Genomic DNA, 12710 nt, shown 5'->3' with positions numbered 1-12710 from the left:
CTTTGTAAGTAAAATTCTTCTAGGGTAAAAGCCCCTACTTAAGGACATTGAAATCGCACAGGAAATTGCTGGAGCGACACTCTGATGACTTTGACTGGCATAGGTGCAAAAGATGTAGTGGATCATCCTCTTCCTTGCAACTTGCGGTGGAGGATGCAGGTTTTGCAATAGGAGTTCACAATGTTTGATGAAAAAAAGGGAAGGTAATTACCGATTTACTACACACCCAAGGCATTTAAAGGATAGCTGTGCACGGGTCTTATCCACCCTCCCTTATGAATAGAAATGCTCTAGCTCATATTTCCTTCTCCACTAATTTAAACAGAGGTGGATGCTTACTGCAGGGTGGTATGTTTTATTATAGGAGCCTGTCCGCTTATGGGGACTTTTACCCTAAACAAAAGCATACACATTTTTTTAATAGCTTTGCATATTTTTGTGATGCTTCTACAGGATGAAGAAGATATGTTGAAGAAGGAAGAAGATGATGCTTTTCAATGAGAGGACTCTGTTAGTTTATGTTTCAGATTTAAAAAGGCCAAAACTTTCATAAAATTAAAAGGTATCCTTGGCTTCAAAAAAATTAAAAGGTATTCCTCATTCAAAGATTCTCTCAATAACAATAAAAATGATGCGTTAGTCTATAGCACGTAGCAATGGGCAATGACGAAGCACGTAGATTTGCAACAATATCAGTTGGACGTGAGAAGGAAGGATACAAAATTGCATGCAAGGGGGGGGGGAGAGAGAGAGAGAGAGAGAGAGAGAGAGAGAGAGAGAGAGAGAGAGAGAGGACACTTTAAAGAGAAGGAAACTCTAAAGGAAAAATAAAGGAGAAGAGAAACACAAATGTCGACCACCTCTTTATATGGACACAAAAGTTCTTCTGACTTTCGACCTTCCTATGTCTTTTGATTTTCCACCTTCATATGTCTTTTCATTTCCTAAACTCACCCTTCACTTATGCACTTGATATGTTTTGAAAGATTTATTATTTTTCCCAAATTGGGGAGACCTAATGTATTGATAAAAAAAGGCCATTATGTTGGCATGATGAAAAGGCCACCTTATCGACAAGATGATGTATCACGGTGGTATTTAGCTTGTTGTAAGCTTTTACAATACAAAAGGCTCTATTAGCGGGGGAGGAGGGGTGTTGGCCATTCTAACCCTCGATATTGTGTCATCTCTTCTCTCTTTCTCTCTCTCTCTCTCTCTCTCTCTCAATGGTTGTTTATTTGTGCAATTGTTTTCTTCTATCAATTTGATTATGTTTTACCATGTAATGTGAATATCTTATTGATTGTTTACAAGTGATAGTGGGAGTCGATTAAGGACATTTTGTTACATGGGCCTACTACGTTTCACTTTTTGAGGTTATGTTCCTGCCAATCATCTATCACATTAAATAAAACTCACTTTGGTGGGGTTCTAAGTTTATGAAGGTGCTTGATAAATAGTCTATTTGATGAAATTTTATGATTTTACTTTAGGAAATATAGGATAATTTGGAAATCTCACAAGAAGTTGGTTAAGGACTTTGAAGACTTATCTCTCATTTCACCAACATATCCAACAAGTACAAGTAGTAGTATGACACACACACACACACACACACACACATGATGAGAACTTTTTATGTCATAAGAGACCTCAAGGAGCTATGCAAAGAGTCTTGAACCCAAGAGAAAACTTCAATAGCCATTCTACCACAATTATTGTATAGTTTCGAAACCATGGTGCAGGTAAAGTAAACTGAAGGAAGCAATGTACAAAATTCTAAAACAAGCAAATCGATAAAGCATCAATGGATTGCAATTTGAAATGAAGAGCTTTACTGACCTGAAATGTTGTACAGATGATTTTGAACTGTCCAAGCTACACGCCGATCTTTGACTCAAGCTACAGAAAAGGAATGTGAATAATTAAACATTTCATCCTGCAATGAAGCGCCATAAATTGAATACGCTAAGTATACAGTGCACGGCACACAGAAGTTTCATACAAAAGTATGGTGAAGAGTTGGCACTATGGTCTCTCTAAGTATTTATAAATTTATAAGAAACGGAACCCGTGCCCTGCCTCATAGCGTTTATGTGTTGCGCCAAGAAAACACATAGTCATGGGGAGTTGGATGGAGATAACGAACCTTGCAGTGTAGTCCAGCTGGAGTTATGCATGTGGAATCAAAATGTCCAATGTTGTGAGTATATGTTCTCCTTGCCAGACACAAAATACACATTAGGATAAATGCAAGGCATGTAGCATATTGATTAGGCTTAAAGAGAAATAGATCTATTTTTATTGCGAGTATATGTTCTTTCTGCCAGATATTTCATCTTTGTTTGTTATTCTTAAGAATTGAAGACGAAAGACTACTTTTCTTTTCCAAGCCGATGTAGAATAAGTTCTCAAGGGAGAGTTTTGAAATCACTGGCTGACATGGGGACTAACAACTTGACAAAAATCTTGTTTGGGGTTGATGCCCTCATGTCTAGGAGATGAGCAACCACAATTGGATCCCATGCCCTTGCTTACAACTTCTTGATTAAGAGCTTTGTGAATATTTGCATATACTTTGTCTGACAAGAAACAGTTCCATCTTTCACAAGCCATAGATAACCCAAAACCCCTAAAAATCACCCACAAGGAAAAACAAGACGATGTTGGCTTTGCTCACGCATGAGCTTTAATAGAACCATCAAATGCGGAACCTACCTGTTCACATGAAAGCGAAGAGCCATGAAGATAAGCCTACCTTTTTGACATTACAAGAGCATAGAGTCTGCAGGCCAAGTTCCTCCCTATTCATTCCAGCATTATAAGGTCGACAATGTGATTGTTTGCCTCATTGGCACATTGGAGTCGGTCTTCTTTTGCAGTGAAGCCTCAATACCTAATACCTAGCGATCATAGCAGCTTTGTGGGCACACAGCAAGCTGGGCATAATCGGAAAGGAATACCGGTTATACCTCGCAGATCATCAAGCTGGAAAGTATTTTGGATGCTTGCCGAGTGATGAGCACTCTCAAAGATTAGATATTTCGTGCGATCAAGCCATGGCAAAACTAGTTATATTTCGCAGATCATCAAGCTAGAAGGTACTTCGGATGCTTGCCGACGTGATGAGCACTCTCAAAGTTTAGATATTTCTTGCGATCAAGCCATTGCAGAGGTCTATTCTAGTGCGATCAAGCCATGACAGAGCTGGTTATATTTCGCAAATCATCAAGCTAGAAGGTACTTCGGATGCTTGCTGACGTGATGAGCACTCTCAAAGTTTAGATATTTCGTGCGATCAAGCCATGGCAGAGGTTGTTCTAGTGCTATTGAAACAGAAGATATCAAATTTAAATTGATGATCAGTTGGCATAATCTGGAGTCGAATCACCAAAAGTCATTGCGTTTGCAAAAGTCATGGCAAAGGTCTGTTCTAGTGCTACTGAAACATACGATAGTAGATATTAGATTTCAATGGATGATCAGTTGGCATAATTTGACCAAAAGTCATTGCATTTGCCTATGCCCGAACTCACTACGTAGGGTCTCTCTCTCTCTCTCTCTCTCACTCTCACACACACACACACACACAGAGAAACCTGCTGCTTCTGAAACAGACGATAATAGATTTCAATCGATGATTAGTTGGCATAATTTGGACTCGAATTATAAAAAGTCATTGCGTTCTAGTGCTATTGAAATAGACGATAGAAAGCACTACGTAGGGTCTCTCTCTCTCTCTCTCACAGACAAACCTGCTGCTTCTGGGGAACTTGCGAGCTGCCTGCGTTGCCTGTGGAGATCTGTCTGCGAACGCCGTTCTACGTGCCAAGCTGCTGTCGGCGTTTTTATTATTAAGCGGGTGTTTCAGCTATTTGCTAGCGTGAAAAGCTACGGATGAGAACCTGCCACGTGGTGGCTTGTGCGATGAGATACGTGGAAAAGAACCTTTGGCTCACCAAGTAAAAATAAAATAAAATAAAGGCCTTGTCTTCAAGGCGAATACAAACCGTGAATCAGAAGAAACTCTAGTTATTTTCCACCTCGCTTTCTATTCCTCGATCTCCGTAGATCGTCATCGTCCACTAGCAGCACAGACACCATGAGGAAGGAGTTCGCATTCAAGAAGGAGTTTCCCTTCGGTACTTGTCTTTTCCTCTGCGTGCGTGCGTGCGTGTGTGTGTGTGTGTGAGAGAGAGAGAGAGAGAGAGAGAGAGAGAGAGAGAGAGAGATCTTCATCTATCTTGCAGAGGAGAGGACTGCTAAGGCCAGCCGCATGCGAGAGAAGTATCCTGACAGAGTCCCGGTAAGCTCGGTCGCTTCTGTTTTCTTACCATTTGAATTGTGTACATTTGGGAAGTTCTCAATTTTTACATCTGCACCCATGTAACTGAGATGCTATAAGAAGCTTTTTGTGCGGACCTATGTCTTTATCAAAGATGCCATAAGACCTAAGTCTTTACACTAGGAGCTGGATATTCAGCTAACAGGACATGCCAAAGCCAAAGGCCCCATCGGTACAAGTAGTATCATGCTGTTTATGATTTATTCAACTAGTGTTGTTATTGCCATGAGAAGACTCAAAAGCTCAAGAAATTTGTATGTCTCCATAGATAGGCGAGTAGTGGCTATGATAGCACGTTGTGAGGTGGACCAACTAGTGCAAAGGTGGAGAGGGAAAGGAGAAGACGGTATTGAATGTAAGCAAGAACACAGTAGAAGAAAGGGGCGAATGTAATGGATTGTGGTCATTGGAGTGTCTTGCCTTGAGTTGAGATGTAGGAAAGCGTCGATCAATTATGTTCCAGCTTCCAAGCAAACTTCAGACCAATGATTGGACAAGAAATATTGTACATGACAAGCCAATCGCTTGAAACAATCGTAACAAGGACGCACCGACAACAATGGCCACTTGCAATACGATGAGTTTTTTTTTATAAAGATGAGGCCATGAGGCTCTAAGGAGGGTTGATTAAGAATTGCATTTGGTCCATACCATCGTGTTTTTCAAAGCGATGCGTAGATATCGTTGATGATAGGTAAGTCACATTTGGAGAATTGGGTGTGTGAGCAAGTGAGTTGATATGGGCTTGACAATGATGAGTGGCTTTGAGAATGGGGCTTTTTATTGATGCTCACAACGTATGGTGTTGCTGGAAATGTGTAAAAGAGGCTAAATGTGTTCCTTATAAACCTAATGTTGTAGTGCTTGGCCTTCGTCTGAGAAGTAGAAAGTACCGTTAATTCTAGTGCGAGCAAATGTACTGAGATTGGACATGAAAGGATTTTGGTCATTCCAATGCTTGGCCTTGAGTTGAGATTAGGAAAGCACCAGCCAAGTGTGTTTCAAGTAACTTTCAGTACCGAGTTTGTTCGAGAAGTTTTGGCTGTGACAAGTCAGTGGCTTGAAATAGTGGTAACATTGGAGGCTTGACAACTTGCCATATGTCACAAGACGGGCACCACGTGCCAATAGAAAAGAATAGATTGAACAAACTTTTAGCACTTCAATAACAACTGAACTGAAAAAGAGTGGCTAAGTTCCACCCCAGAGAGTATTGGCCCCAAACCTTGGCATCCCTTTTGGTATTTCTTTATATTACTTGAACTCAGTACTCCACCCTCTACACCTTTGTAGTGAAGCATGCCAAAGAATGAGCCCTTGGCTCATACTTAAAGGCCCTTGGCCATAAAAAGCAGTTACATGAAAATCTTTCAAACTCAAAAGCAACTGATCTTCAAAAGCAGGTGCTCAAAATTTGCTAGTGCAAAAGCAAGAATCTGTACAGCTCTGCCACGTCAGTAGCCAATGTGAAACGCGAAAATCCGTACAATCTGCCACATCAACATGCCTGCGCAAAAATTCGGAAATCTGTACAGGCTGGCACGTCAGCAGTCAACGCAAAATTCGGGAATCCGTACTTGTCTGCCATGTCATCAGCTGGTTACGCTGTCTTTACTTCGTTAGCGTAGAAGGCAAATTCGAAAATCAGGAAGCAGCTTTGTCCACGTGGCTGGCATAACATTCACAAGCTTTTTTAATCGCAGGGCTTAAAAATAAAAGCGCGCTCCGAGAGAGACAAGAGTTGCAACAAGCTGCAGCGTTCTATTTCGCTGCGCGACCTGCCATCACCTTGCGGGAGCCTCTTGTTGTGCCACGTCTATACCCTGCGCATATTCAGCACATCCCCCATTTGCTGACGGCCCTTGGCACAACCCAACTGTGCGCTAGAAAATTGCAAATTGTGCACTCACTGTGCTGCTCGCTGGTCAGTAACCGCAGCCATTCACCCTGTTTTGCTGTAGCAGATTGCTCGATTGAGATAGGCTCAATTTTGGCCTCCCACATGGTGTGCAATCACACACAACCTGAATTTTTTGGTATTTGTGTCAAATTGTACCTGTTGCTGCGTGCACAGCTTGCAGGCAACAATTCGGAGGTTTCTCTGAAGGTTTGTCTTTGTCTGTGTGTGTGTGTGTGTGTGTGTGTGTGTGTGAGAGAGAGAGAGAGAGAGAGAGAGAGAGAGAGAGAGAGAGAGAGAGAGAGAGAGAGCACAACCCTTCACTGGACGCAAATGGTGATTCAAACTCCACCCAAAGATGCCCCAGCTGCTGTTGACGACCCTAAGCTGGATCTTTTAGAAGATGATGTGCATCGCGCGTAGCGAGAGTGAGATTTTTTTTTTTGTCTGTGTGCTTTTCGAGTGCTACAGAGGAGAGCATGGAGGGGAGATTTTTTCGGTGAGGAGATTTTTCTGTGTGACTGCTATCAGAAGTGACAGTGCAAAAGCTTGTTGCATGGCAAGGTGTGAAGCCGATGGTGAACGTGTCTGTCATTGCCTTACGACAACTGTAGGGGATGGACCATTTAGGTGGATACATGTGTTTGTTGTGTGCGGCCTCTGACCGGCTTGCGCGAGACAGACCGCGATAAATGGTCAGAGGTGTGATGGCATGGTGAGAGGAGTGTTGTGCATGTGTAGGTACAAGCAATGCAAGAGCTTACGATAGGGGCTAGGTGCAGGCAAGAGCCAATGATGGCGAGACGTAGGGAAGCTTGGATAGTAGGAAGAGGGAGATTTTTCTTTTCGCGTGCTCGCGCCATTTTGGAAGGGTCCTTGATCCAGGGCATGGGAGCTACAGACTCCCAATTAGCAACTCTCGGAGTTTTGGGGGCCATGGATCAGGAGTGCAAGGCAGCCTGCACTTGGCTACACACGATGAGGTTGCAGGAGGAAGAAGTATGGAATTAATGCGTCACAAGGCTCTCTCTCCTTCTTGTCCGTTGGGAGGTATTAGTCTGTCATAGTCAGGAAGCTTTTCACCCAATCGATGGCAAATCAGCAACGAAAGTAGAGGAGAAGGGTTAGCCGTTGGTGGGTAATTGGAGCATGGATAGGGGAGTGGCGAGGGGTGCAGCGCAGCATCGTGAGACCATCTCTTCGTCTCTCCTTCCCAATGACGTACGTCGGAGGCCATGTTCTCTCTCTCTCTCTCTCTCTCTCTCTCTCTCTCTAGCCATGGACTTGCAGTGCAAGCTTTATGAAGAATTCTCTCTCTGTCGCCCGAGTGTTGAGAGGGCGTCCCAGAGTGGACTGGACAGGATAGAAGGTGGAGGATGATAGAGGGCACGACTGCAAGACTAATTCGTGAGTGCTCACGGTTGGGGAAGGCACACAATGGTGACTGCTGCAGCACGAGGGACCGAGCAGAGGACAGAGCTACGCGATAGGTGTTGAAGTTAAACTTTAATTTTCGGCATCTTCGTGAGATTCGCTTTAATATGTAAGGACCGAGTAGTAGTAGGAGTTTAATTAGTTAGTGTAGAGGCTGCTTACCTTTTACATGTTTTCTGTGCCAAATTAAAAATAAAAAAGAAGAGAGAGAGAGAGAGAGAGAGAGAGAGAGAGAGAGAGAGAGAGAGAGAGAGAGAGAGAGAGAGAGAGAGAGAGAACATGACCACACACTCACCTTTCACGTCTAAGCTCCATGTTGCCCTCACACACACAAAGACCCCTCACACACAAAAAGACAAGCCTAATAAGTAAGATCACCTCATGAAGACTCTCCTAAGTCTTGTCTCATGATGTAATTGAAGGCCACTCCTTTCTGAGATAGAGAGCTAGCCATCACCACAATGGAGTTCCTTGACAGAAGCATGGCAAGCCGAGCCACCTTTGATGTTGTCGCGCTTGAAAGAGAGAGAGATCCAAGGCACCATACGGAGAGAGATCATGCATGTAGCGATCCTTGAAGGATGTTGTAATGATCGTCATCCACGAAGATGGCCCGGTAAGCCCCTTTCAGAGGCCTTGAGAATCTTCTTGCCGAACATGTCGTCTGGCACAGAGAATGCCTCTAGCTTTATTTGTTTGAAAGGGTAGCCCTAGTACTGGATCTCCTGGACGAGGGCTTCGGCCAACCTCGTGTTGTGTGCCTTCACATTGCAGCCAAGAACTCGAGGGCTTCATGAACAAGGTTGTACTCTGTACCCAGGGCCTCCTCCTCCGACTCGAGCCTGGGCCACCTCTTGCAGGATACACCAGGGTGGCATCAATGTCTACCACCACATCCAACGCCTCACCCTTCTATTTATGGCTTCCGTGTAGTCCATAAAAACGCAAAGGAGCTTATTGTTCGCTTGGAATGCACTGATTGCGGGATATACAAAACATGAGTAGGGTCAGAAAGCTCTAGGTTGTTTTTAGCTGATGCAAAGTGAGGGCCTCTGTCTAGATGCAATCACCTATGCGTGCCAAATGTATGCCAAATGTGGTGTACTTCACAAAGCACAAATCTTGCTTTGGAAGCTTCTCTTCTTGTCCGGAAGGTCGTCTCTTGGAGTGCATTGATTGTTGCGGAATATGCCAATAGAGACAGGGCTAGGAAGCTCAGGACTGTTTTCGACAGATGTAAAGGGATGGCATCTCACCAAGTGCAATCACCTACACTTGCATCTTAAAGGCATGTGGCATTATGCGGACGTTGATAAAGGCTATTGAAAAAAGACGTCGTGCTTGGAAATGGCTTGGTTGACATGTATGCCAAATACTTACGAGGCTCAAAAAAGTGCTCGACGAGCTTCCTGTCCAGAATGTCATCTCTTGGAACGCACTCTCTCTCTCTCTCTCTCTCTCTCTCTCTCTCTCTCTCTCTCTCTCTCTCTCTCTCGCAATAAATGCGTTAAGACAGAACTAGAACTATTAATCTGCTTCAGACTGTCATCTTCGTATCTACTCCTACGCACTGCACACTGCAATGTAGCTAACGAAGCACTCTACTTTGTGTGTGTGAGGGTCCAGCTTTATTTTAATGCCTTTATGTCACTTGGGCCCCATCGGATGGGGTTCCCTAAGTTGGTAGGACTTCTTCTTCTTCTTCTGCTTGTTTTCTTAGGGTTTAGGTCCCTCGGCCGTGATCTGAAGGTTGGCTTCGTTCTTCAGTGACTTGACATGTCAGCAGTTTGTGACACCATAGAAGGAGTTTTTCTTCATTTGTGACCATGTCATTTTCAGCGTTTACTGGTAAAAGTATGATACGTGAGTCGCATTTTCAGTATTGGGTGTAATCAAGATGATGAATGGTGTAGGTTTCATATTGATGAATGCCTTTGTGGGCAAGATTTCATGTATTTTGGTGGATATAGTACTATTCATATATGGCATATGAATGCACAATGAGAAGTTCGTAAAAGAAGTCAATGCACAGTGGGAAGTCCTTAAAAGAAGTCAATCATGCTCCCTGCAAACCTATTGTTTAGTCCATAATTTTACTTTTTTCAACCTTGTAGTTCTTGGCCTTGAGCTGAGATCTTGAGAAGCGCAAGGAAATTATGCTCAAACAAACTTCAGTACATAAATTGGACAAGAAAAGATTGTGATCATTGTACATCGCCTTGAGTTGAGATGTAGAAAAGCGCAGATCAAGTATGTTTGAAGCAACTTTCACATCACGTGCACACGGGCTTGATGCTACACGTCGCAAAAGGTTGCCCAATACCGGCAGCTTCATTGGTGTCTTGACAGCTGAGCAACTCAGCTTCCGGCTTCAGCTGTATTTCCAGTCTCTAGATTTCCACCTTATCGGCCTGGAAGTAGCCTCCCTAAGGTTTGAAGTCATCAGTCTTGTAGGTCTATATTCGTAGCCAAGTAGTAGTTAGATCTAGCCTTCAGTGGTGTAAGAGATGGAGAAGCTGATAAAAGCTGGGCAGTTACTAGGGCAAGAGGATGAGATTAGGGGTAATGGATTTTGGAACAGCGGCCTCTTTCTATTATCATCTGTTTAACTAGTGCCAAGTCGTCGTTCAGTAGCTTCAAGGGTGGCCCTTGACAGGGTTGGTTGGGAACTCCTCTCTCTCTCTCTCTCTCTCTCTCTCTCTCTCTCTCTCTCTCTCTCTCTCTCTCTCTCTATCCTTCACTCTATTTACATATGATCAATCCCACCCCTCATGTGTCATAAGAGGATCCTAGAAGCTAGTTGTTTTTCTTTCTTTTTATGCCTTATATGGCAAGACGCCTGGAGCAGAAAGATGTATTGATATGTCCTATATAGCAATACTCCGGGCATTGGCAACTGTGACCGCTTGCCATATGAGTAGTTTTCCTCGAATCTCGATCATGCCCCTTTAAGGAGGGATGGGTTCTAGATGTTTAGAGATTGTTTTTGGTCATTACCGTCATGTTTTTCAGAGTGACGTGTAGAAAATGGCGATGATAGGTGAGCTACATTAATAGACCTGGGTGTGTGTGAGCAAGTGAGTGGATATGCGCTTCATATTGATGAATGGTTATCTTGGCAAGATTCCATGCATTTTGGAGGGCCTGTTCATAATGTATGAATGTGCTGCTGTAAGTCACATAGTTTACTGTTGTCATGACCATGAGTAGTCCTGAAGAGTGATGGTTAGAAATTAGAAATTGTATTTTGTAATTACCATTGTGGTGGGTAGAAAAGGGTGATGATAGGGTGTTACATTTTTTGATGTGGGTGTGTGAGCAAGCGGAAGGATATCGAGGGATTTAGTTCCTCTCATGACGTATGGGCTTGCTTCTGGAAGTCTATAAGGGACGCCAAAGATGTTCCCTACAGACCTTTTCAAGTCCATAAATTCTGGTTTTTCTGCTTGGTTTGCTTACAACTATGTGTTTCACAGTCAAATTGCATTAGCAGTCACGTGGCATTCAAAAATGCAGTTTAAGGATCTTCTTTTATTGCCTCTTTGGATAGGTGATTGTTGAGAAGGCTTCTAGAACAGATATGCCAGATATGGAAAAGAAGAAGTAAGTATTTCTGTATTGGTTGGAAAGGTCACTGAGGGCAAGAAATCACCTGGTTTGCCATAATTTCTCAGGTTCCTTGTTCCAGAGGATTTGACAGTGGGCCAATTTGTGTATATAATTGGAAGAAGGCTCCACCTGACCCCTGGCCAGGCATTGTTTATATTTGTGGGGAATGTACTGCCACCTATCAGTAAGCAAAATGTATCTTCTGCTAACTGAAATTTTAGGTCATTGCTGTTGACTTACTCACTTAAGCAGATAATTTTCTCTTTATAGCTGCTTTGATGTCGTCCATCTACAAGGAGCACAAGGACGAGGACGGTTTTTTGTATGTTCATTACAGTGGTGAGAAGACATTCGGCTAGATGGATAAAGCATGCTGGGCGGGTGTACAGTTGTGTTTAGCTCTTTTGGAAGGCTCTTTGTTTGGATCATGTTTGCTGATACTGACAATTCCCCGAGGGACATCAATCAAAAGTCTTACCACTGTGGATGAAGCTTCAAAGCTCCGTTTATGGCCCTCCAAAGGGTTCACACATGCACAACTCGTGCTTTACTTTTGTGTTGATGACAGTTAATACCTTTTGTATATATTTGTAAAGCTAATTGGATTTAGTAATATTTTTTTGTGCAATACTATGGAGTTTAGAATACTTGTTGGTGCAATCTATGAATTTGATCGGATTGTCTTCTTGCTTCTTTTATTAACGCATATAGTTTCGTTGAATTGGTGCATGCCGCAAGTGTTCTTCCACGTTTCATGTGTAGATGTAAATGAGAAAATTGAGCCAAGAAAAGATTGCTTTTGTATCAAGCGGTTTCATCATGATAGTATGGATCAAAGGTTTGTATTTCTCTGATTATGCGGTGCACTCTTTGGAAGCGAAGTGATGGACCACTACTAGCCATCGACAGTTCTTAGTATCGATATGCAATATTGTTTTAAAGCCTTTAACATCATGCATCGTCTTGCTATCTTTGAAGATGGGTTGCTTTTTAGTGTATTATTGGTAATATCTGTGTAGCGGTCTGTTTTCCGCATGGGTTTGACAGGCAACTCCTTGCAATGACTTTGAAACTTGCACATTAAATTAACAACTTTCTCTGCACGCACGGTTTATGTCTATTATCTTACCCCTTCACTTATCTGTATCAAGGACTTGAGCTTGTCGCAAAAAACTTTTTGTTTGTATTGCAGACTTGGACAGTATTGCCGCTTTGCCTCTACATTGTTGCTCTTGGTCTTCAAAGTTATTGAAACACAAGCACAGAGGCCTTGGATCGGGATCTTAGCTCGGGTAAGGTGGCGGTTGTGTAGCTAGAGCTTTTTTCAACCAATTCTCAAAGCAAATAATGAGATTAAGGTGAGCTGAGCTAGGTGTAAGCTAGATGCATGGGAAGAAAGGATAGCATGCCATCAAGAGGCAAAAG

The 12710-nt window shown here is 43.0% G+C and overlaps 1 protein-coding gene across 2 annotated transcripts; it reads left to right on the top strand.

The window, feature by feature from the left end:
- Positions 1-3985: 3985 nt before the first annotated feature.
- On the top strand, positions 3986-11792 carry LOC147456588 (autophagy-related protein 8-like). Of its 2 annotated transcripts, none has more exons than XM_086515015.1 (5): positions 3986-4142; positions 4251-4306; positions 11227-11279; positions 11351-11480; positions 11556-11698. In XM_086515015.1, the coding sequence occupies exons 1-5, from the start codon at positions 4103-4105 to the stop codon at positions 11562-11564; spliced, it is 288 nt and encodes a 95-aa protein (XP_086371141.1). In that variant the 5' UTR covers positions 3986-4102; the 3' UTR covers positions 11565-11698. The 2 variants fall into 2 exon arrangements, with proteins under 2 accessions (XP_086371141.1, XP_086371140.1); XM_086515014.1 differs by having other exon boundaries at positions 3989-4142; positions 11351-11469; positions 11556-11792.
- The last annotated feature ends 918 nt before the right edge of the window (positions 11793-12710 follow it).

The sequence above is a fragment of the Adiantum capillus-veneris genome, chromosome 6, assembly GCF_014529385.1.
Source record: "Adiantum capillus-veneris isolate H3 chromosome 6, ASM1452938v2, whole genome shotgun sequence".
Classification (NCBI taxonomy): domain Eukaryota; kingdom Viridiplantae; phylum Streptophyta; class Polypodiopsida; order Polypodiales; family Pteridaceae; genus Adiantum; species Adiantum capillus-veneris.
The sequence above is the reverse complement of the archived record's forward strand: the minus strand, read 5'-3'. Positions and strand labels throughout refer to the sequence as shown.